This window comes from Urocitellus parryii, chromosome 8 (genome assembly GCF_045843805.1).
Source record: "Urocitellus parryii isolate mUroPar1 chromosome 8, mUroPar1.hap1, whole genome shotgun sequence".
In the NCBI taxonomy this organism is placed as follows: Eukaryota; Metazoa; Chordata; class Mammalia; order Rodentia; family Sciuridae; genus Urocitellus; species Urocitellus parryii.
The window spans coordinates 95,616,577-95,640,915 of NC_135538.1; the positions used below are offsets into that span (position 1 = coordinate 95,616,577).

At 36.6% G+C, this 24,339-nt stretch overlaps 1 protein-coding gene across 9 annotated transcripts in view; it reads left to right on the forward strand.

Annotated features, from left to right (window-relative positions):
• The window catches only part of Dst (dystonin), a 334,297-nt gene extending 314,558 nt beyond the window's left edge, over positions 1-19,739 (forward strand). For 6 of the 9 annotated variants that reach the window (XM_026398944.2, XM_077801781.1, XM_026398946.2 and 3 more), the window contains 14 exons: positions 606-749; positions 1,527-1,715; positions 3,166-3,295; positions 4,925-5,088; positions 5,785-5,947; positions 6,685-6,839; positions 7,014-7,088; positions 7,958-7,975; positions 10,803-10,920; positions 12,926-12,997; positions 13,953-14,152; positions 14,565-14,675; positions 17,771-17,894; positions 18,704-19,739. In XM_026398944.2, coding sequence (XP_026254729.2) covers positions 606-749; positions 1,527-1,715; positions 3,166-3,295; positions 4,925-5,088; positions 5,785-5,947; positions 6,685-6,839; positions 7,014-7,088; positions 7,958-7,975; positions 10,803-10,920; positions 12,926-12,997; positions 13,953-14,152; positions 14,565-14,675; positions 17,771-17,894; positions 18,704-18,966 — 1,926 coding nt within the window. In that variant the 3' untranslated portion in view covers positions 18,967-19,739. The remainder of the gene's footprint in view (positions 1-605; positions 750-1,526; positions 1,716-3,165; positions 3,296-4,924; positions 5,089-5,784; positions 5,948-6,684; positions 6,840-7,013; positions 7,089-7,957; positions 7,976-10,802; positions 10,921-12,925; positions 12,998-13,952; positions 14,153-14,564; positions 14,676-17,770; positions 17,895-18,703) is intronic. The other 3 variants (XM_077801782.1, XM_026398948.2, XM_077801780.1) reach the window with 1 other exon arrangement.
• Positions 19,740-24,339: the final 4,600 nt, after the last annotated feature.

A 24,339-nucleotide genomic window follows, 5' to 3' on the forward strand; every position in this document is an offset into this window, starting at 1 on the left:
ACAGATTGTGTAATTTAATTTCTTGGCACAGGACTAAAGACTTCTTAGTATAATCCAATTTCTAAAAATGTCAAGTTTTCCCATGTGAGTACCAACCACTAAGGTAACCCTGAGACTAGATCCGAAGAGCACAGTGTGGCAGGGAGTGGTCCCTCCCATCTGGTTTGGAGCTCTTTGAGGGCATAGAGTAATTAGAAGTGTGTGATCTCTCTGGTTCCCTCAGGAAGTACAGTTGTTATTGACCTATGGTTTTCTCTTCCTACTAAGTTATTTTTTTTTTACTCTTTCATTTAAGGACTCTATTGGGGAAAATTAAAATATTTTTAAAAGTAGGTTAGGATATGAAAAGGGTAGGTCATGTTATCAGAGCACATTGTCAATAAAGCATGACATATTATCTTGTACTTATATTTTGACATACATGTTAGAAAATACTTAATTTATCATTTCCCCCCTTTCTTCTCTAATTAGTGGATTATTTCCAACTGTGAATAAACAATTGAAGTTCCTGTTTATTTGTTTAACCTTAACAGTAAATAAACAGCAGAAGAGTTTTGTTTTCATCTAGTGCCAACAGCTAACTGAAGTCTCTGTTTCTGTTGTAGGAATTCATGAAGAAACTAGAAGAAAAAAGAGCTGAATTAAATAAAGCCACCAGTATGGGTGATGCTGTTTTGGCCATTTGCCACCCTGACTCCATCACCACCATTAAGCACTGGATAACAATCATCCGGGCCAGGTTCGAGGAGGTCAGTATGTTTCAGATATCTTCACAGGAACAGTAGCTCAGAGATTTGAGGGTGTGGGAAATTTCAGCTATTAAGATGTAGTTGCCAGCATGGGAAAGTGAGGCCTCCCCATGGAAATTATTCCTTAAAATGCTTTCTTTTGTGCACTATCAGTTTCTGAAATTCAATTTTCTTTTAAAAGTTAAAGGAATTTGCAGATATGTCCCCACAACCTTAAGAGGCTGATATTTGGTTCATTGGAAAACATTTTTTTCTCACTTCCAGGATTCAGAACAATATATACTTGTGAAGTGAATTAGTATAATTTAAATTAACTTAAATAATTAGTATAGTGTAAATTAACTCTACTTCAGTTCTCACCTTTTTGGGGGCCGGCGGTGGTGGTAGTGGGGATTGGACTTAGGGATTGCATGTGCTAAGCAAGCTCTCTACCACTGAGTTGCATCTTCAGCCCTTAACTATTTTTTATTTCCGCTTAGTACTACATGGAATAAGCATATTTGATCCTTCAGAGAATGCATATTTGCACTTAAATTAGAAAGCAAAAGAAAGCCTAGGTGATTGATAGACAGGTTTAAACTGCCAAAGATGACAAACATCCTAGAGAGCTCCCATTAACCTCCTTGGGCTGGGTCTTCATGCCACCAAAGGGGACTAGAAAGATTGGAAGCATTTTGGCTTTACCCTAGAGTTATCCTCATTTTCATTAAAAGGGTGTTTATTGTATATCAATATAATTATTCACTAAGTTGGAAGAAATTTCTGTTTCTCCAACAGGTGCTGGCCTGGGCAAAGCAACATCAGCAAAGATTGGCAAGTGCCCTGGCTGGGCTCATTGCTAAACAGGAATTGTTGGAAGCTTTGCTGGCTTGGTTGCAATGGGCCGAAACAACACTAAGTGATAAGGATAAAGAAGTCATCCCCCAGGAGATTGAAGAGGTGAAAGCCCTCATTGCAGAACACCAGGTAAAATAAATTTAATCCTAACCCCTGGTAGTCATCACCTCCACTGTTTTCTTCCCTTTCCTGTGATGCATCTTAAAAGATTGCTTTGTGATTGTTGCCTTCACTTCTTTAAGCACATACTCCACAGCTCCAGTCAGCTGTGCCTAAAACTCCTCTTCACAGCTACCCACTGGACTTCTGCAAAGCCTTTTTTCTTTGCTTTTTGTGAAGTTATTCCCAGTTGACACTGTCTCACAGTGGTTCCTGCACCACCTTTGTCTTCCCAGTGCCAGCTCTTCTTTCTCCTGCATCTTAGTTCTCTACTCCTTTCAGTCTGCTCTATCTTTTGGCAGTTTCACTCAAATCCTTGGCTTTAACTGGTACTTGTTTTATTGTTTTGTGTTGCCATTTTATCCATCTCCCAAGATGACCATCAAATCTCCAAATATATCACATCTAAAAGGAATGCATTGTCTTTGAAAAATTATTTCTTCTGTACATCTCACTTGTTTTAATTGCAAAAAGGATGGGCATCACACTCACTGATTTATAGCTTGTTTAGTTGATAGCATTTACAGGAGAAACACTGAATGTCAGTCAATGGGTTCAGCTGTCAACATTGCCATTATTATATATATATATCTTGGTGAAAATCTGAGGTATTAACATGTGGAATGATCCTAAGTGTCTCAAGTCGTGTTCTTTGGTATCAGAGGTGTTCAAGTGGAGCTTTCCAATGTGATAAATATTCCAGAAATGCATTTTACTTCCCCTTTTCACTCTTGTCTGCCTTGCCTTTTCCTCATCACTTTTTATCAGTCTCTGCCTTACCTCAAGCCTTTGCCACATATTCCAGATATTATAATATTTAGTCAGTAATAATAATAAGCCTGAGAGAAGTGACAAGAAATGTAACTGTAATATATCTTCACTTGCTTCACTTTCACCCTCCTTGAAATAGCTTGCTTATGATTTAAATACATCTACAGTTAATGTGGATACCTTATATCCCTATATATCACAGGCAGCTTAAGTCTTCCAAATGTGTAGGTGAAATGTGCCTCAAAGAAACCAGTTAGCTGGGGTGTTCCTTAGGACAAATGCTCAATACAAATTCTTGGGGGGGCGGGAAATTCTCGTGGAAGAACTTGAAAGCTTTAACTTGGTTGGTGAACAGATAGGTTATTTCATTCACACAACTGCTCCTATATTTGGCCTTTGAACTACAACAAATTATTTTTGTTTTTAATTTATTGTCTTTGCTGGCTATAACACTTTGCATTCTTTGAACATTAGTAAATGCTTTCTTATGCCAGTTTAGGTATTTTTTTTCACTTAAAGGTGAGACATGGTAATTTATTCTTCTTCAGAAATAATAGCCTGGCCCTTTGACCCTTGTTTTTTGTTCATTCCTAATGATAATTTAATCTAATGTACATTTATTTAATTGACATCATTTCTTTCATTTTAGACCTTCATGGAGGAAATGACCAGAAAACAGCCTGATGTTGATAAAGTCACCAAGACCTATAAGAGGAGAGGAGCTGATCCTTCCTCATTACAATCCCATATTCCAGTCTTGGATAAGGGACGAACTGGAAGTAAGCAGTGGTCAATTTCTTTGAAATGAAAATGGTTAAATAAAATTGCATCATTTGAAATTTTGGAGCACTTAGTGATTCTACATGAGCACTCTATCATAAAAGATTTCTTGAAAGAATACATGGGCTCAAGCATTGTGGCAACTTATTGAAAAATAAAGAAATTGCTCTGCCTAGCTTTCTGTATTTAACTCTGTGCTTAAAGTTTATTTTTCAGATTAACTAGAATAAACTAGAAAAATTCATAAGTACAGAAACCTTCACTCCCTTTGAATTGTGTCATTTTTCTTCTATGTAAATAGCACTAATGTTGAATGAAACAAAAGTGATCATAACCTGGGTATAGTTCATAATCTAATTGTTCATTAGTGACCAGCAATCTGATAGATTTTGCCCATGTTTTTATGACTTCAGGTTCTATTTACTACTTCTCAGACAATCTGAGTCCCCCCCAAAATGACCTTAAAAATAATATAGCTTGGAGAAGATATAAAAAAAAAAAAAGCACAATTTGTATTGCATATTTTGTGTGTTTGTGAGTGGTGTCTTTGTTTTTTGGTTTTTGTTTTAAAGTGGGGTCAGAGCTATTGTAAGTACTGTATTACATGAGGAAGAGACCAGGTAAAGTGACTGAGAGCACTGGAGGCAGGCTCCTTGGTTGCCCCCTCCACTTACCAATTGGGAGACATAACCTCAGACAGATTATTTATACTCCTTCTAAGTATCACTATCCTCTTCTGTGAAAGGGGATGATTTTAACCTCTTTGGACTGCACTGAGAATTAGATGAGCTGATCTTTATAAAGTGCTTATTGTACTTCCAGGCCTATAGTTAAATACTCAATAAATACTAGTGATCCATATAAATCTCAGCCTGGATACTAACATCCTATGGGAGTTTGGACCAGTAATTTTTCTAGGACACATTTAACCATTTATTTAAATGAGGAAAATGCAACAATGAATAACTGTTTCGTGAAGTTATACAAAGTTGTGAAGAATGGCTAGAAAGAGGGAGATAACTTGAGTGACTCAGGAAACTTGGATAGAGTCTGTGCACTGGAAACACACAATCTCAGTGGGAAATGGACTTGGGAGAAAGTTGGGGTCCTGGACATACTTTCACACTTGACTAGGATTAATAAAGCAACTTGCTGGGACTCTGGTGACTGCCTGGTATGTCCTGCTCTCACTTCCTCTACTTTCAGCCTTATTCTCTAAGAAGGACAGCTGGGTTTGCTGTAACTGATTCTAAGATGTGTGTCTGCCTATGAGATTTCTTTCTCTCTCCTTAACAACAGGGAAGAGCACAGGGCGCGGCATTACCACTGGAACAACATGAATTTGAAGCAGGAGCATGTTTTAAGCATAAATTTTTAGAGAGAGCTTTCTAATATCTAAATGCCCCTATCAAGTTATGAATCTAATTTACATGAACAGTATGTGGTCCTTAATAAGTAATACAGATTTAGATCTTAACATTATGCACCATCTAAATTATAATATTTCTGCTTGCATTACCCAGTTTTTAAGTTGACTCATCCTGGCTAGGAACAAAAACAAGGCCAAGCCTTACCACCTATCAGAAAGCTTAGAAACTTGCCATCCTAACTAAAGTGTATTTTTACAGGAAAACGCTTCCCAGCATCAAGCTTATATCCCTCTGGATCACAAACACAAATTGAAACTAAGAATCCCAGGGTAAACTTACTGGTGAGCAAATGGCAGCAAGTCTGGCTCCTTGCATTAGAAAGAAGGAGAAAGCTCAATGACGCCTTGGACAGGCTAGAGGAGGTATGGAAACTCATGTATCTATGGCCAGGTTGTTCCCCTGCCTTCATTTCACCGTGACACAGTGCCAAAATTGCAATCTTCTCACATACTTGCTCCTTGAGTGCATGTTTTACTTCTAAAATGAATACCAAGACTGTATGTTTTTATTAAAAAATTGATATATGGGATCGGGATTTAGGCAATCAATAAAGTAAAATACTCTCGTGTTTTAATAGTGAGAAGCTGACTTCTTAAGAAAGGCTCTAACTTGACATGTTTGCTGGTGGTACTGCCTGGCAAATATATCCTGTGGCTTGAGATTGGGAGTTTTAGGTTCTGAAACTGGAAAATTTTCAAATGTCCAGGGAAGTTAAGAGAGTGGCTGACAGTGTGGGGTGAGACAGAGCATGGAGTTAGGTGAGAAGTATTGAAGTGGGTCTGTGCTTTTCGGTATGCATGGGACTAGTGCTGGTAAGTTGGAGCAGACCACTGTTGTGACTTTGCTGTTATCAGAAATTTTCAGTTTTAAGTTTTTAGGGATTTTCTTAGTGAAATAAACAGCACAGATAAAATGTTTCTGAACCCCCTTGGCAAGATAATACCTTTCTTTGAAATGGGAGAGAGATGTGTATTACCTGGAGAATCATTAGAAATATAGTCTAAGATACAATTGGAGTTTAGCATTAACCTGGCTCAGTTACTTTGTATCCTTTTCAGTTGAGGGAATTTGCTAACTTCGATTTCGACATCTGGCGCAAAAAATATATGCGGTGGATGAATCACAAGAAGTCTCGAGTGATGGACTTTTTCAGGAGAATTGACAAAGACCAGGATGGGAAGATCACCCGGCAGGAATTCATTGATGGAATTCTTTCCTCAAGTAAGTGCCAGGAGTCATGACATTAACTGGGGTCATTTTTAGGAAAATGAGTACAGTGTAAAAGTGTGGACCCGGCAAATAAAGCATTGCCTTTACACTTGTTAGAAAGTCACCACCATGCAAAACAAGTGTCTGGGGAACTCTGTGATCCTGAACTTGGGTATGCTTACTAGTTGTGTGACCACACATGTGTTCCTTCGCTTCACTAAAGCTGTGTCCTTGCTAGTGTAATAATTTTCATGTTTAATTTTTAGTTTTTTTGTGTTGCCTGGCATATATTAGGAAGTCAATAAATGCAGGTCCCTTTCATTTTTTCATGCTAATTCACATTGTCATTAATAAGACATTAGTACCCCATAAAATATCTTGGTTTTTGTTTGACACTTCAGTTGTTTGTATGTAATTTCCCTGACATATGCTGCTAGAAGTCATTCTTAAATTTCAAACCAATTGTTCCTTAAGTAGGGTAGTTGTTGAACCATATGAAATTGCCAATGTTAAACAGTTTCAACTTCAGAAACACTTTCCTTTGATTCGCCCCAATAGTAATTGAAGATAAATTTCAGATCACATATACAAATGTCCATTTGTTATGATATAAATTAGTTTTTGAAAAGCATTTTGCATATTTGATCACCATGATTGTCTAACCGGGCACACTGAGATTAGGATGTGAAATGGAGAATGGCTTGAGAATTAACAGGTTACCTTCTTACTATCATTTTATAAAATTCTAGAGTTCCCCACCAGTCGCCTGGAGATGAGTGCAGTCGCAGACATCTTTGATAGAGATGGTGATGGATACATTGACTACTATGAATTTGTAGCAGCCCTTCACCCAAATAAAGATGCATATAAACCTATCACAGATGCTGACAAAATTGAAGATGAGGTACTCATTATCTTTCCACTGTCTACAAAAATAATAGTGTGTTCTGCCAGGACATCATGTGCAATTCATACAACCATTTTATTTATTTCCACTTTAGTTCTTGTGTCAAAGTTGTAAGGATTCCACTGTGTAATATTAACATTAAAGTGAATATTTCATCATTGTTTTTGGCAGGTAACAAGGCAGGTAGCTAAGTGTAAATGTGCAAAACGATTTCAAGTTGAACAGATTGGTGATAACAAGTACAGGGTAAGTTTTCCAAATAACTTCATAGTTCCTTTAAAGGATATAAATTGAAATTTGTGTACCATTTGATCTGCCTTGTTTTCCAGGAATCCTAATTATTTTTACATACCAAAATTTAATGGCATATGAAACTTCTACTTTTATTATTTTAAGTTATGTAGAGATACCCTTCATTTTTTAATTAGGCTGTATCCTTGACATTTGCAACATGAACATTACTTTTAATGCGAAAATTTTTCACAATAAAACACTCCAATCTCATATATTTCTGTTGTTGCTTCACACAATTTTATAAATAATATTACCATTCTGATTAGAGGTAAATTCCAGATTTCAAATAGAAAAGCTATTCCAAAGAATAACCACAAAGTTAAAAAGGTTGACTCATTTTTATAAAAATGAATAAGAGGCAATATTTTTTCCATTTACACAGTAATTTTTGCTTTTATTCAAACTCTCAACCTGGTTCATTAAAACAGAAGAGCAATGTGACTTCATCATTTTGTCTTTTTTAATTTTCCTTTTTGGAACATCTCTTATATGTAGTAGCTAGATAGGAAATGTGCTGAGTTTCTCTTTGTGAATTTACAACTGCAATATTATTTCTTTTTATATTCTCACATTGATTAAAATTCATTTGTATATTCAAACTTTAAATTTAAAATCCTCAGTGTTTTCAGTAAAATTGTAGAGGAAATTTTCTGGTTATTTGGTTTGAAGTTGGGAGACCTGGGTACCTACACATCTCTAAACTAGATACTATATCCAGAAGCCCAGAGTGTGAGAGTGTGTGTGTGTATTCTCAAGTCACATAGAAAGTTTCCTATTGAACTAATTGTGTCTTTCTTCCATTTTTCATTTTTTTTTATCAGTTCTTCCTGGGAAATCAGGTATAAACCAGTGGAATGTATTCTCAAGTGCCCAATGATTTTTCTTTTTCTTTTTTTTTTTTTTTTTTTACCTTTAATTCATAGTCCTTAAAGCTTGCCCTGGCCAATCTTCCCATGCTGCCTCCCTAGCTACTACATTGTTGGTTGGCGTGGTGTTTCTGTCAGCGCTATAAGGGTCCTTGATCCAGGATTCCTTTTTGCCTTGTGTCTCAAATGAGGAGATTACTTTTAAGCAAACCAGATAATGATTTGTTACATAGTTGGCTACACTATTAACAAATGTAATTTTCAATTCTCCTGTTTAATAATGCTATAAGTATATATTTATGCAAGTATTCATTGGAAGACAAATTTAATTCTCCACACATCTCTATGTTTCACTATTTAGGATGCATGGTGTGCAGTGGCAGAGAAGGATCAGCATCAGGCAGTGGCATGAGAAGACCCAGTACTAAGAGGTCTCCATGTCATTCAGCCACAAGTAACATGCAGCTATTTTCAAGGCTGCTATTTTCCATTTGCCCTAAATGATTGATTTAGGGCTTTCCATCCTCCGGATAGATATAGTAACTCTGCAGGTTTTAGGTGATGCCATTGCTTCTGAGGAAAATTATCATATATAATATACAAAACCTTTTTTATGACAACTTGACCAAATATATTGACATTTACATCAATATAAATTGCCTAGTGACATTATAGCATAGTCATTTCAAAACTGAAGGCAAGAGAAATTATTTTGATTTAAACATATTAAAGTTTAAGTTTTTTAATTCATTCTTTTGTAAAGAACAGTACTATCTAATTTACCTAACAATATCATATTAGATATTATTACTCTGGCACTCCATTTTTAATTAATATTATATCTTATGTTTCAAATACCTCTTACCCCATCTATTGTAGGCAAATAATTTAAATAGAAATATTCACTTATTTTGAGTATATTTTCCAGGAAATATTTTTAATTACTATAATCATTGTACATATTTACATATTGATAATTTGATACAGGTACATGTATACAATGTATAAGGATCAAATCAGGGTAAAGTTTCCATTAGTGTTACTTTTTTACATTCTTGTTATCCTCTGAGTCAGCAAGTGGGTTGGCATCTTGTATTTGTGGAAAGAATAAGATAAACACTTACCTCCAGAGATATAATTTACTAGAAACACAATGAACAAGATTAATCTGGTTTTTTTCTTGTCTCACAATTTGCCTATTTGGAAAATTAGGAAAATTCTGAAGACAAGGTTAGTTGTCTGGAGAATGCCTTTTTAAAATAAAATTGAAAATTACTTATTTAATAGAGCTGAAATATCTCTACAAAAGTTATTTTCTTAAAAGCCTTTGTTTGGAGCATAATCTTGGAATTATCTGGTTCCTTAAGGGTAATTTTCTTTAAATCCCCTCCTTTCCCTTTGCTTATTAGCAGCACCAAATTTTTTTCTAACAAAATAAACATTTTCATTTTTAAACTCACATTTATATTTCAGGAACAGGTTCACTGATAAGAACATTTAAGTCTCAGTGTTTAAAAATCAGATTTAGAAATAGTTATTTACAAGGTCTGATGTAAAATGCATGAGTTCCCGCTGGTGCCTTTTACATTCTTCCCAGTTCTTCCTGAGTTTCTTGTGAGTTTTAGGATCTTGACTGTGAATAGGTTGGTTTTGTTTTAGGGTTCTCTTACAGAAATCTAATGTTGAAGCTTACTGAAAAGTAGCGGACGGTTCCTATATAAAGTTTTCTGTTTATCACAGTAAGCTCAGACAAGTAGTTGATGTCGCAATTGTTTCTTCCCTGCTTTAAAAAGAAACTATTTATATTTAATTGTTCATTTTTCTTTGGTATCTGCTGGGTTGGCAGCCATGAAATGTAGTATGGTGGTTTTCATAAGTTGGACATGAGCCTATTAGAAGTGATTTATAACTGTAAAATCATTTCTCACAGGCTTTCAAAGCAAATAAACTTATGATCAGAACTACCTATAGTGTAGCATTTATTTAGGACTTGCAAAATCCGTAGCATATCCCAAGTAATTGGCCGTTCATGGAAAGGGCAATAAAAAAATGATTTGCTTGTTAGTCTCAAGTATTATGATACAAATACCTTTAAGAGAACCCCATTTAGTTTTTAAGAGCCGTATCATTAATATTTTGCTAGTGGCTGTTCTAATATTATGGTGATCTAAAGTGGCATATTAATTCAACCTTTAAAAAATTGGTTTGCCAGATAATTAGGGGTAGAGAAGTTTTAGTTGATTATGAATTTTTTATTAGTCATACGTTTTTATTACATTATTTTCCATGAGTCAAAATTCTTAAAATGAGTTTATTTCTCCCACATATTTGAATGGAAAATAGTTTTCATGTAAGACTTATGAAGATGAATTAGATGAATTAGATTCATCTAATGAAGATGAATCAGTTTATTAAATGTGCCATAGAATCATCTTATCTTGTATAAGCCTTCAGCAAGTAGGCCAGTGCTTATTTTTATAGCTGTGTTTAACAATTTCCTATAACTGCCTTACTAATATTGATTCTGTCATAGGAAAGAAAAATAATTTTTAGAATAGAGCTTTGATATTATACTTGATAACCTTTGTAATCTTTTCCCAATCTGTTTCCTCTGGGCTAAATCCGCATGCAGCAGTCTAACGCAGATCATGACAAACCCCTTTTTCTGAGATTTTACTAATCGCTGTGAACTAAGCAAGAAATCAAAGTTGGTTGCTTAAGCTACTTCAGATTGCACATCATCCTTTACTTTAGAATTATTTTTTGACAATTAGAGATGCTTTCTTTCTTCCCTGCACAGTTTGGAGACTCCCAGCAGCTTCGACTGGTTCGGATCCTGCGAAGTACAGTGATGGTTCGAGTCGGAGGAGGATGGATGGCGCTCGATGAGTTCTTAGTGAAAAATGATCCGTGCAGGGGTAAGGAGACACTCATGTCAAGACGACACCACAAAAGCACAAGCTTGAATTGTTTTCTAGCACGAAAACATTCTGAGCATAATTGGGGTGTTTTATTCTAGCAGTGAATGTTTCACATTGGTCTCTCAGCCTTAAGTTCCTGAACAACTGTGGCAGTCACACAATCCATGTTCTTCTCGGTTTTTTATTTGTTACTACTTTAGACGCGTAGGTAGGAAATACTAGATTAGATTTTCTTCATGAGACCTTCTGTTCTGCAGTTTTCAAAATGAATACTTAACTTGCAAAGGAAAGGATTCTGTCTGCCATTATGTAGCAAGGTAGGAGGAAAAAAAATGAGGTGATAAAGACTACAGGTTCTGGGTAGTGAAGTTCCAAAGTCAGAGTTTTTAACAACTTGATGGGGTGGTGAGGCAAGGAGTACTTAAAATTTTAAAAGATAATAATGAACGGTTAACTTTATTCTTACTTTCAAGTTGCAATATTAAATATTAAAAATATAAATTTAATATTTATATTTTATAATATAATACTATATATTATATAATAATATGTAATCATATTATAATATATAATATATAACATAATAATAATTGTTCCCTATCTACCAACCTGAGAGTCCTAGGTTAGCTTTTAATGTTCCTATTTTCAGATTCTATAGTCAGTTGTTAAATTCTTAATTGATTTACATTATAAGTGAACATTTGATTGAGGTTTCAAATTAGGTGTCATCTACTGAGTGGCACATTTTCCTGACTTTGTAAAAAGAAACAGTAGAATTATGATTTGCTTTAACCTGTGAGCTTATTGTCGTTGTTTTTAAAGGTCTGTGCCAGCACTGCCTATTAGAATATGAATATGTGAGACCAAGGATCCTCCAGTGGGGTCCCTGGGTTTCTATCCCAGTAACTAAATACACAGATCTATCATAATCAGCAGGCCTGTCTGCCAAGGCTGCATTGTTATATAGTCATATGCAGTAGCTCTGGCCTCCATAGACTAAAAATATACCTAAAAAGAAAAGTAAAATAAGAATAAAACTCCTATTTTATCATAACAGTGATGAATCACTTAAAACAATAGAGATATGTTCTGAGAAATACATTATTAGGTGATTTCATTATTGTGCAAACATGAGACATTCTTACACAAACCTACATGGTATGGCTCACTGCACACCTGGCTGCTATATGCAGTACATGTGTGGGTATACACATATGTACATATATGTGTATGTACATGATATAACGTATTGTGCCTAGGGCCAAGACCAAAAAGCAACTTAAGATTAAATCAAGCTCAGGTGAAAATAATGCCACCAAGAGGCGCAGTTAACATGAGATGATACAGAAGGGTGCTGCTGGCATAATAACATGGCATACCGTCTTCCAGCATGCTTTACTTTTTTAATATGTGAAAAGAATACACTCATTTTAAAGTGACAATAAAAATACAGTATGGTAAATCAACAAACAAGTGATTTTTTATTGTCATCAAGCGTTTTGTTCTATGCATAACTATGTGTGCTATACTTTTATACTAGTGACAGTGTAAATAGGATTGTTTATGCCAGCATTACCACCAATGTGGGTAATTCATTGCCCTACGTTACAATGGCTACAACATTAGGGTGGCCACAGTCTTAATGGAACACCATTGTATATGCAGTCCATCGTTGACTGCAACATCATTATGTAGTGCATGACTGCATTTTGGAAATAAAGCAGCCTAAAGTAAAATGCAGCTCTACTTATGAAACAAATTCAAATGTATATAGTTGTGTTGGGATGCTTAGTAAAGTTAGCATGGCTGTTGCAAAGTCTTTCAGATGTTGTTCTTGTTGAGTCAGACCTTTGAGGGCTTCTTTTCCTTATGTAACTTTTCTTCTAAAATGTGCTAAAGGCTGGATCTGAGCACCTTTTGCATATTCAACTACTGTACTTTGTTTCTTCTCCTGCTAACAGTATTCTTTAATGTGATTGGTATCCTGTGTCATTTTTTCTAGTTCATCATCATGGGAGTAAAATGTTACGTTCGGAATCAAACTCTTCAATTACTACTACTCAGCCTACTATAGGTTGGCAACCCCTCTCTTTGCCTCTGCCTCTTTCCTTTTCTCTTTCCTACTTTTACATTCTTGCTTTAATCATTTTTTTTAAATATAACATGCTTCATTCATTGCGTATGGCTTAACTCATATCCAACTGAGCTGGTGCTTCCAAATTTAAATTCCGAAACTGTAACACATCCCTGGTGTGTTGCAAATGCAGGTGTCACGTAAGTGATCAAATACATGCTGACACTTGGCCCATCGGGTTCTTGGGGCGAGTTCTCCACGTGCATACGTGTTTGTATGAGTGCTGCATCACTGACTACCTAACAAACAGATCCTTGGGTCTGGTGTTTGTTATTGCATGTTGGTAAAACAGTTTTTTTAAGGCATAAAATAAACATACTAGCTGCCTCATTTCAGTGAAAAATCTGGAAGTTTATGTGTTGTCACCATGACTAATGAGCCATCTCTCATTCTGTGTAATTCTATTGTTTAATTAATCCCAGTGTTAAGTACTGGCATTCTCCTGACCTCAATGTTACATGCAAAAGACACAGTCCCTGCCTTCCTGGCTTGTCTTCTTGGTGTGGTGAAAGGGTAATGAAACCATGTGGGCATCAGTAACTGGTGGATTAACAGTATTTTAGCATGAGCTTTCCATTTTCATGCTGACTCTTTCTTTTATAGTGGTTATTTTTGCTGGTGTCTAGTGTTAGAATAAGCACACTTTTTTCCTCCTCCCCAAACTCACTTGTATCCAAAAGGAATGCATTGTAAAGGAATGCATTTAACTTTTTGTTATGCTGAGTTGGAGTTGGCATGGCAAAAAGATGTTCTTGAAATTCTCAGCGTGATCTCTGGTGCTGCTGTGGTCATTCTTTCCATAACAATTGAATACCTCTTCTTTTCCTTCTGTGTGTGTGTGTGTGTGTATGTGTGTGTGTGTGTGTGTGTGTGTGTGTGTGTATGTGTTTTCCAGCTAAAGGAAGAACCAACATGGAGCTGCGTGAGAAGTTCATTTTAGCAGATGGTGCCAGTCAGGGTATGGCTGCTTTCCGACCCCGGGGACGCCGATCCCGGCCTTCCTCACGAGCAGCTTCGCCCAACAGATCTACTTCTGTGTCCAGTCAGGCTGGCCAGGCAGCCTCCCCACAGGTCCCTGTCACCACCACACCCAAGGTAGGACTCCAGAATAAAATTCTTTCCTTCTCCAAAGTAGCCAATGTCCTGAGTGTATACCTTTGAATGTTTTAGGTCTCTAGAATTTTTAAGATTAACTGTTTCCATGTATGTTTCTTCTCATGATATAGGAAATTAAGGATTTTTTAAAATATATATACCTAGTGGCCCATACAGAGATTAGGGGCTTTTTTTTAATCTTTCAGATTTATTTGATTTTTCTTTTTGAATTTCATTCTCTTTTTGTTGTTGTTGTTGTTGTTATGTGTATGATTTGCCATCAGAGCTTTCTACTTATTTTTAATTATTATTATTCTGACTGTGAAATGTGATTCTCTGCTATGAATATCTCTTTCTGTGCTTTGTTTTTACCTGCTGTCCTTTACATTTGATTTGCCATTGTTCCATACAGATTCTCCATCCTTTAACACGCAATTATGGTAAACCATGGTTGACAAACAGCAAAATGTCAACTCCTTGTAAACCAGCAGAGTGCTCAGACTTTCCCGTGTCATCTGCAGAGGTATTGTAAGGCCCAAGATGCCAGTATTAACAGTCCCATTTAACTGAAACTTACCACCCACTAACACTGCTGCACCACTTCCTTCCTGTATTTACTTTTGATAATGCTACATCTTTTTATAGATTTCTGTGAAATAAGCATCAGCCTGGCAGTTCTGAGAAGAGTAAGGAGAGTAAGTTCTGAGAGAGTAAGGAGTTAACAGAAAAGACAGTGGCAGCTTGCCCTAGTCACACCTGCAGGCTCTATGATTCCTTTGCTTTTTTTTATTCTCACCTATACTTAATTCTACTTTCTCTCTTAAAAGAGTGAAATACCAGCCTTGCTAAAATATCCAGACCTCAGTAAAATTTCTTTTAAAGCTGATGGAATGCTTTCACTGATAGACATAATTTGGACAAGAAAGGCAACATATCCCTTTTAGATAGGAGTAAGAAGTAGCATCATTTGGAAGAGAATCAGTTAAAAGAATTCCAAGCTAGGCATAGTGGCATGCACCTGGAATCCCAGATACTTTAGGAGACTGAGGCAGAAGCATGGTAAGTTCAAAGCCAGCCTGGGCAACATTGGGAGATCCTGTATCAAAATAAAATATACAAAGAACTGGGGATGTAGCTCAGAGGTAGAGCACCCCTGGATTCAAAGAACTACAAAGAAGGAAAAAAAGTAAAAACAAAAAACAACAACAAAAAAAAACTTTAGCAAGTGTTCACTCTGGGCATGGTCCTTCTCAATGTCCTTTGCATTTGTTTCTGCCCAGCACCACTGGGTAGATGTGACAAGTCCTGTGATCTATGCAGGAGGTCAAAGGGGTAGGCAAGAAAATAACCTGTGATTTTCAAAAAGCATCTTTATCAGATTTGAAGGACTGATATTTTTGAGGGATGCTTTTATATCTCAATATAGCATGACATAGGAGAATAAGATATTTAGGGAACATAAAATTTGCCAAGATTGACTCTCATCTGAGAGTCATATGCAGTTAAAAGTCAACCATGTATCTTTTTGAGAAACTTCTCCATGAAATAACAAACATAGGCACCAAATAATCACCTCTTTGATTAAAGTGACAGTAATTAGGGGAAAATCCCTAAACATCTTTTCTTAAAATAAAGGAGGTATTTCATCTTAATGATCAAGTGTATCTTAAAAGGCCACTTGACCCTTGTATGAAGAAATATGGTACCTTTACAATGTCCTTTGTGCTTTTCAAAATACTTTCCTATCTCACAACAGTAAGTTGTAGGCAGAGAAAAGTTCATTACCTTCATGATTTGATGGCAGTTCTGCCACTGCTAGGTGGTAGGACTGAGACAGAAACACCCCATTCATCAGCTTTTCCTCATTCCTTGCTCTTCCTGCGCCAACCCCTATACACCCCCCACCTTTTTTCTTCCAGGTGGAGAATATTAGTTTCATAGATTAGTTATGGAGTTTTCTGTCAGTCATTGGAAATACAGTAGCAAAAACTGAGAAAGGTTTAAAGAATCTGAAGTGACATTTTAGCATTTGTTTTAAATATTTAGGGCTAAAATGCTGTGTTCTAATTTTTTTTTAAGTAGAAACTGCCTAAAATTAAAGTCTGTTGTTCACACTAAAAAACTGTCTCATTTCAAATTACCTTAAAAATAAAAACCAGAGCTGGGGTTGTGGCTCAGCAGTACAGAGCTTGCCTAACATGGGTGGGGCACTGGGTTTGATCCACAGCACCACATAAAAATAAATAAATAAAGGTATTGTGTCCACCTACAACTAAAATATATATAAAATAAATAAAAAATTAATACAAACCAGCCAACCAGACAAACCATGGAAAGAGTCTATGATAATAAATCAAAACAAGGCAATCTGAGAAGAATGATTTTGGTCATTGACTTCTACCACCTTAAGTGATACACTTCATAACCTGTGGTCAGTTTCTGTTGACTGTTGAGATTCTTTGTAAGAGAGGAATTTAACCATATCAGCTAGACTTGAAGCAAATCACTTCCTCCCTTGGGCCCTGATATTTTACATTTATTGAAAGGTGGGTGATTAATTATGGTTATATGTGTAAAAGTCTTCTGAAAACTTGAGCACTGTATGTGAACCATGTATAAACACTATGCTTAAGTGTGTATGACATACATATGTAGATGAATGGTAGGAATATTACATTCATATTAATAAATACAGCTCTGACATATCAGGTGGTCCTGCATATGTTTTATTAAGCATTGAAAACTTTAAGAGGAAATTAGATATTTTATGAATGTACACATAATTTGTATAGATTTATTTTCTCCAAATAGCTCCTTGGCTCTGTGTTCATTCATTGAGGAATGTGATGCTGCTTGTATTCCTCAAGACACTTATTTGTTTTTTAAACTTGGGCAGAATTTTCAAAATGTTGTCAGAATCTGGGAAAATGCGGTGATTTTAGACTTATCATAGAATTATATAATTGCTTCAGCCATTCTCTACAAATTCCTGTAGCATTTTAAAAGAATTATGCCCAAATGTCCCCTAGGAATCTTGTATGTAAGGACTATAGAAAGTGACAGAGCCAAGAAGTGAAGTGACATAGTGGTACTAACCTGTAAAACATTCCTCTTTCTTTTTGCAGTTAAGTCTGTTTAAACAGTGGCTGTCTAGGCATTGTTTATGTACTTCTTCTATTTCTGTTTATTTCTGCCTAATTCCTTAAAAGCATTGGAAGCAACAGAATGTCCCCTTCTCTTCACCAGGCGGTTGCCATCCTGTGGCAATAACTCTCTTAACTCTGTAACATTCACTGACAGTCTGGAAGATACTAATGTACTCACAGTTCAATTTGTCTTGTTTTCCTTGCTGTCACTTTTGTATTCTACTGGGGACCTCCATTTTTGTGTTTTTATTTCAACCGGGAATCCATTTTCTTTAAAAGGTTTCCTTCAAACTTTGGCTGAAAGTTAATGGTTGGGGAAGGAAAGTAGGCGCCCTATGCCTTATTCAATTGTAAAGTTCCCATCTCCTGAAGGGGTCTTGTATAGGTTCCCACCCATTCATAAAGTGGTGTCAGTGGAATGTCATGGTGCACGAGCAATATCTTGAAATGTCTCTCCACTGGTTTAATGCAGGGAACACCAATACAGGGAAGCAAGCTGCGGCTTCCAGGGTATTTATCAGGGAAAGGCTTCCACTCTGGAGAGGACAGTGGCTTGATAACAACTGCAGCTGCCAGAGTCCGAACACAGTTTGCTGGTGAGTATGGTGCATTTCTTTCTTTAAAGGCTTTTGCAATATGATGAACTGAAGATTATAGTCCCTAGTCCCCTTTCTTCCTAATTGGGAAAGAAATTTTGAATTGGCAATGCAGTGTTCTTTTGAAATAGCATGTAGCCCCAATCCTCTAATAAAGGTAGATAATAAATGAGTCATGGGAGCAAGTGACTAAGAAAATCCTTTGGGAAAGCATCAAAGAAAGATGGGAGAATGACTACAGGCCAGAAGAAAAAAAAAAAAAAAAAGCACTGCTTCACACTGGAAGCCCTTCTGCTTGCTCAGAGATTGTACAGAGATGTTTGGGGTGGTTGGAAAAACCCATCCACACCAAGCTTATGCCAGTGCCTCTTACATTTCTTCACATAGTAGTGAACCTGTGAAGAAATGTAGTGAACTACTAACCCCTGAGTTCTAAACTCAGCAAATGTGATGTTTCTGTAGAGTTTCGAGTCTTCTCTTTTAAATTCCTGCATTCTTTGAGTTACACCTAAGAGTCTGCTCCCATGTGACAGGGTTACACGTGCTACTCTTTAGGAAGCACAATCCCAAGTGATAGGTACCTGGAATCCTGGATATGTAGGGCAAGCCCAGACTTACCATTTATATGTGAATCTAGCTTTTGCTGTGTTACATCTTCTTAAAGTAAGTCTTCTTAATCCTTACATAATAGGAAAAAGCCATAAATCCAAAGTCTCCTAGGTGTCAGGAGAAAAATGTCCCAGATAAAAGATGGTGTCAGGTTTCCAAGAATTGAATAAGGTTGACCCATCCCTGCCTTTTTTCCTCAGATTCCAAAAAGACTCCCAGCCGACCAGGAAGCCGAGCAGGAAGCAAAGCTGGTAGCAGGGCCAGCAGCCGCCGAGGCAGCGATGCATCAGACTTTGACATTTCAGAAATCCAGTCCGTGTGCTCAGACGTGGAGACTGTCCCCCAGACACACAGACCTTCACCCCGAGCAGGTTCTCGGCCATCTACAGCCAAGCCTTCCAAAATCCCCACGCCTCAGAGGAAGTCACCTGCCAGCAAATTGGACAAGTCCTCAAAGAGATAGTGCAATTGGTTCCACCAAGGCCCTTCCTTATTCATTTATTATTTAAGTTTGAACAATGTAAAATATGATGTAGAAATTATTGTGAAATATTTCAAGAGGTGAGTTTAAAATTCTGAAGATGGCCTTATTTGTGTATTTGTCTTTTTATTTGATCTGTATCATTTTTTGGTCAGATATTCTGGGGTTAAAGTCACATCATATGTGATGGGGAAGAAAGAGTTTAACATGAACTAACACTTCTGCACTGTATTGTGTAGAGCATACACTAAAATCAGTTACTGTACCTACAGGTAAGTCTGCATCCTCTCTGACAACCACGGCACTACATTGATAACTAACATTAAGGATACCTCATGACATTTTCTTATTTTTATGGAAATTCTGAATAGCCAAAAAATGACGCACCAGGGATATATTTTGAGATGATGTAAATGTAAACTAAGAAGTGGAAGGCAAAAGACAAACACATCCATACACAGTTCTTCAAGCAGTATCTGACAGAGAACCCACAGGAGGTTACTTCAAGCACTTACCAGTACCACAATATTCAAGTACCCTGCAGCATTTCTGTGCCATTGCTTTAAATGCGGCCAGAGGCGTCCTGGATGTTAGACCTAATATAATGTAAGAATATAATTATAAAGTGCATTCATATAAATGTGAGGTTTTCTTTCGCTTGAGTGGACAGTAGCACCTGTATCATTGAACTCATTTTGTAACAAAGCAATTTTGCTTGCAAAAAGCTATGAAATAAAACATGTCCCTTAACTACATTGCTATGGAATTAATTTTTTCCCCAGGGAAAATTGGTGTATTTTTTTATGAGCAGTATCAATTTGGAGTGACCAAAAGATACTTAAAATGGGTTTATTTTGATTTCTGAACATCTGAAATAATCATGTTCTGGTATTATATCTACCTATATTTAATAAATATATACATTTTAATTTATTATGTATACTCACATACTATAGAAAGATATTAGTATGCATTTAATAAAACATATTCACTTGACTATGGAATACCTGATTATTTAAAGTGAACTTTTTCTGTTGTTCATTAATTGGTTTTAAAAAAAAGAGTATTTGTTTATGTTTACTAATAGTATGGCAGGCTAAATTTGGGGGACATCAAAAGGAAGTTAGAATAAGGTTAGTCACTCGTTATGCAAATATTTTGAGTAAGTACTGGCCATGTGCTAGACACTGTTGAGACCTCTAAGGTTACAATATTCCTGCCCTCTTGCAGTTAATTAATAAGAAAGATCACTGAAAAATGAACTGAAATTAGGATATATATGACAGGATGACAGATTTCACTAAGGTAACATAGTGATATTCTTCTGACTTGTATTCATTTAAAAATCAGATTACAGAATTTTCCTAAATATGAAAATAGCATCAGATATAATTAGGATGGTTGATTATTGCTCTGGGCAGTACAGGTCATGGCATTCTGTGTAACTTCATGAATTTAATTTAACAAATGTCAGTGGTGGTGTTTGGGAACAGGGACTATGTTTTTCCTGCTTGGCCTTTTTAACAGAGGCCAACATTGAAGAGTCTGGAGTTTCCAATGACATAAATTGGTGCCATTTTTAAGCAGTAGTAAGTCCTTCTTTGCCAAAGCATGGGTCTCAGGTGGAAACCCGAGATGGAAAGTGTAATTCAAACCTATGAGATTAGGTGCTACATAGTCATTGCTTTTGATTATAAACATGTCATCTGAGAAGGCAGTTGGAATTTTTATTCCTGGAGAGCTTTGCATCCACTCACATTTCCACTTCAAAGACAGATTTAAGGGAATGATTTTATCTCAACCTGTTTGAATGCTACCCCTGTTAAAGAGCTAAGGATTTTCCTTTTAAGTTATAAAATAAGCTTTTTGAAAAAAGATAGGTAGTTTAAAATATTTCAGAGAAGTCTTAAGGAACTTATCAGCATTTGCCCTCATGGGAGCTTTTGAAATAGGGACGGGATGACTGATTATTTCTCTCCTCTGTGCTAATAATAATCCTGGAACCTCAGACTGAATTCTGAAGAATCCTCCTGTAAGTTTTACTGAATGCAACAGGAATGCCTCTTCCCCTGCACACGTTTCTTTTCTTTTCCTTATTCTATTTTTTCAATTTCTTTTTAAGCAGCAGAATATTGATCCAGGTGTGGTGGCACAAACCTCTAGTCCCAGCTTCTCCGGAGGCTGAAACAGGAGGATCACTTGAGCCCAGGAGTTCCAAATCAACCTGAGTAACATAGTGAGACCCCCATCTCGCAAAATACATCGGAATGAACCTCAATTCTAAACCGTGGAGTAGACAGGTTTTGTCTTAAAAATCAAAACTACTGGTTCTTTTATAATGCTCCTTTCTTCTGAAACAATAGCATATGTAGCATATCCTCTTTGACATCAGTACAGGAAGGAGTTGGCCTAGTAAAATCTCAGATGTGGTTAATTTTATGGCCAAGGTAGGTTGAAGGGCTTGGAAATGGCCCCAGCTGTCTAGAATTGACCTGTGAAAAAAGAAAAGGTAGGAGGAGGTGAAAAATGGATCCTATTATTGTTTTTGATTATTTTAAAACTTTATTTCAATATTGGCAGCAAGGGAAACTGAAATGAGATTCAGCTGTCTGCTCCTTTTGACAGGTTGCTTTGAAGTGCATGTTCTTTGTGGTCTCCTGGGTGATCTGATGCCCACAAACAGAGCTTTTGCAAGTGCCTATTGCTTCTCTCTATGTGTGTCTGATGACACTGCCACCTAGGACCCCATGAAGAAGGCAAAGACACTTCAGCTTTGTATTTAGTACTCTAGTAACTTAATTTTCTTTTTATATATGTTAGAGATGACTTGACTACTACCAGAAACTGCTTAGAAGCAAATGAAGTCATCAACAAAGTGGGCAAGAAATGGTTCATATAGTGCTTTGAAATTTTTTACTTAACCTGCAAGACTGAAATTTTGGTTGATTTTATGTATATAGACTCTCATGTCTATGTATAACATTCCTGAATATCTAGTGTGAGGGACAACAAACATAGACATGTGTTTTTTTTGTTTTGTTTTTTACTACTACTATAAATGTGCAAAATTAAAACAACATGAATTTAAAACAAAGAATGTTCAAAGGATTTTTTTTCCTGTTTGTTTTTGTTTTTCATTCTTTTTGGAACTGGGGCTGAACCTGGGCCTTGCACATTAAGGGCAAGTGCTCTACCACTGAGCTACACCCCAGCCCTTCAAAGGAATTTCATACTCTTAATTGTTCTTCATTATTGGAAGTTGAACACTGCATAGGAGATGAAAGTAGAGGTTAAGAAGTTTCTCAAAAGTTTTCTCCAAATAAAAACAAAACATTCTTTTAGAATGTTATTATTCTTAAAGTACAGCTACTTTGCCCCAGGGCAAAGACTAGGAGATTTGGTTCCCACAGTTTCTAACTTCTGAGCTAGTCGTCTCCAGACTTCCATGTTCCCTTGGATAAAATTTTTTCAGTAATGTGTGTGTTAGTTTCTTCTAGAGTATTTGTATGTATTTATGAATAGCTATCAAGTCTCACTAATCTTAAAGTGAGATTTAACAACATTGATGCACATGTGTATTTCAAACAGTTTTAACAGTTAAATGTTCTTAGCCAGATTTTTCTCAAATCTGATGAGATTCTCTTTGTTTTAATTCATGATGTACCTGATGAAAGACTTGGAGGAGGGGGTCATCTCTTTTTATTGTTTGTTTCTTGCATTATAAAGTGACTTCAATCCATTATTTATTTGCAGGGATCCCTTTAAGCCATTTTTTAAAGATTAGTTTGTTAAATAAAATTTTTACCCTCACCCATCTTGACATAGATAGCTGTAGTTTGCTATACATTCCAAATGGAAAGTAAGGAGTTTGGGAGCTACTGGAATTTCCACTCAGCTCTTGGTTCACTTCAATATAGACTGGAGGTGAGGCTTCAAATGCTGCAGATGTCACTAGAGGGCTGGTCCCCATGTCAGTCTGTAATTGGTGTCAATGAAGATTGATTTCCTTTTAAATGAAATGTAAATATATGTATATATCATATTCTTTCCACATCTTATGAGATCACCTTGATAGCATTGCAGCTTTAGAAGTCATTATTTTAAATTATTTCCATATTTCTACCTCTTCACAACCATCTTTTCCCAGAGAACAGAAGTAATCTCTAACATGTCTTCCTTTTTCCTCTGACACGAGGGATGCAAGGACTTGTGCACCAGTGCTGGTGGTTGTATGTGATTATAACTCTGATCAGCTCTTGTGTTTGGGGGAAGCTGAAGGGACATGTTAACATTCCTGAAACCACAGTTCCAGTTGCTGCCTACCTCTTATGCTACCACAGTGACCATGTGTTGGTTATTGATTTTCTCACCTCCAGTGTTGCATCCTCCAGATAATCAGGTGGAAGAATAGGCTGGGGTGGGGATGCCTTTTGATATGAAGGAATGGGAAAAGAGATGATTAAGACAAGAGAAGGTGAGAGTGACATTGTACTGACTTATTTTCTTCAGCAAGCTACTTGTGGTTTTCTGCCTGGAAATTAAGGAAGAGGTCACTGTTTAAGATATTAAGTTGACTAAAGAACACTTGAATTAGGTGCGGTTATAGGTTTGTAGTTACTCAGAACTCCAGCATGCAGTCTTACTTAGGAACAGAGGGAACATAAAGTTAATTGACCTAGAGCTGGGTTTTATTCCCCATCAAGCTCAACAAGTAAAGCAGGGGATTTGAGCAGTGGAAGGGAGCAGAGGGCATAGGTTGCATTTTTCACTTTAGAATCAGGCCTTATGGAATTCGGAGGAACAGATTTGGGAGAAAGTATCTTGATGGGAGTTTGGGCTAGAGTGATGGAAGGCTAGAGCAGTGTTCATCAATGTAGAGAAGCAGATTTATGACTGACAGGAACCTGTTTTTGGATTATTGTCTAAGGGTTGAAAGAATGAATTTTGTGTAGCTTCAGTATTTCTTTAAAAATTAGTCTCAGCTGTTCCAAGTCTTCACTGATTGTATGTGTATGTATATTCACATGTGCACGAGTGCGCACTAATAGCAGAATCCGCATTGAGAAAGCACTGATGGCCAGCCCTTAGAGTTGGGTAGAGAGTGGAAGAGGCCACTGATCAGCTGCAGTTGGTATGCTGAAGGCCCTGGGCAGGCTGAGGGATATGTGAGTGCAGTTCTGGCTTTTCACAGATGTGGGAGTCTCAGGTTCAGGAGGATAGTATTTTAGGATGTACTCATTACATGTGGCTCTGAGCATGAATTTAAAATGGATTACCATAAAGACTACTTTTCTAAAAGGATCAGCCAGGTGGGAAAATGTGCATGGTTATGTTAATTATCCAGTCTAAAAACAG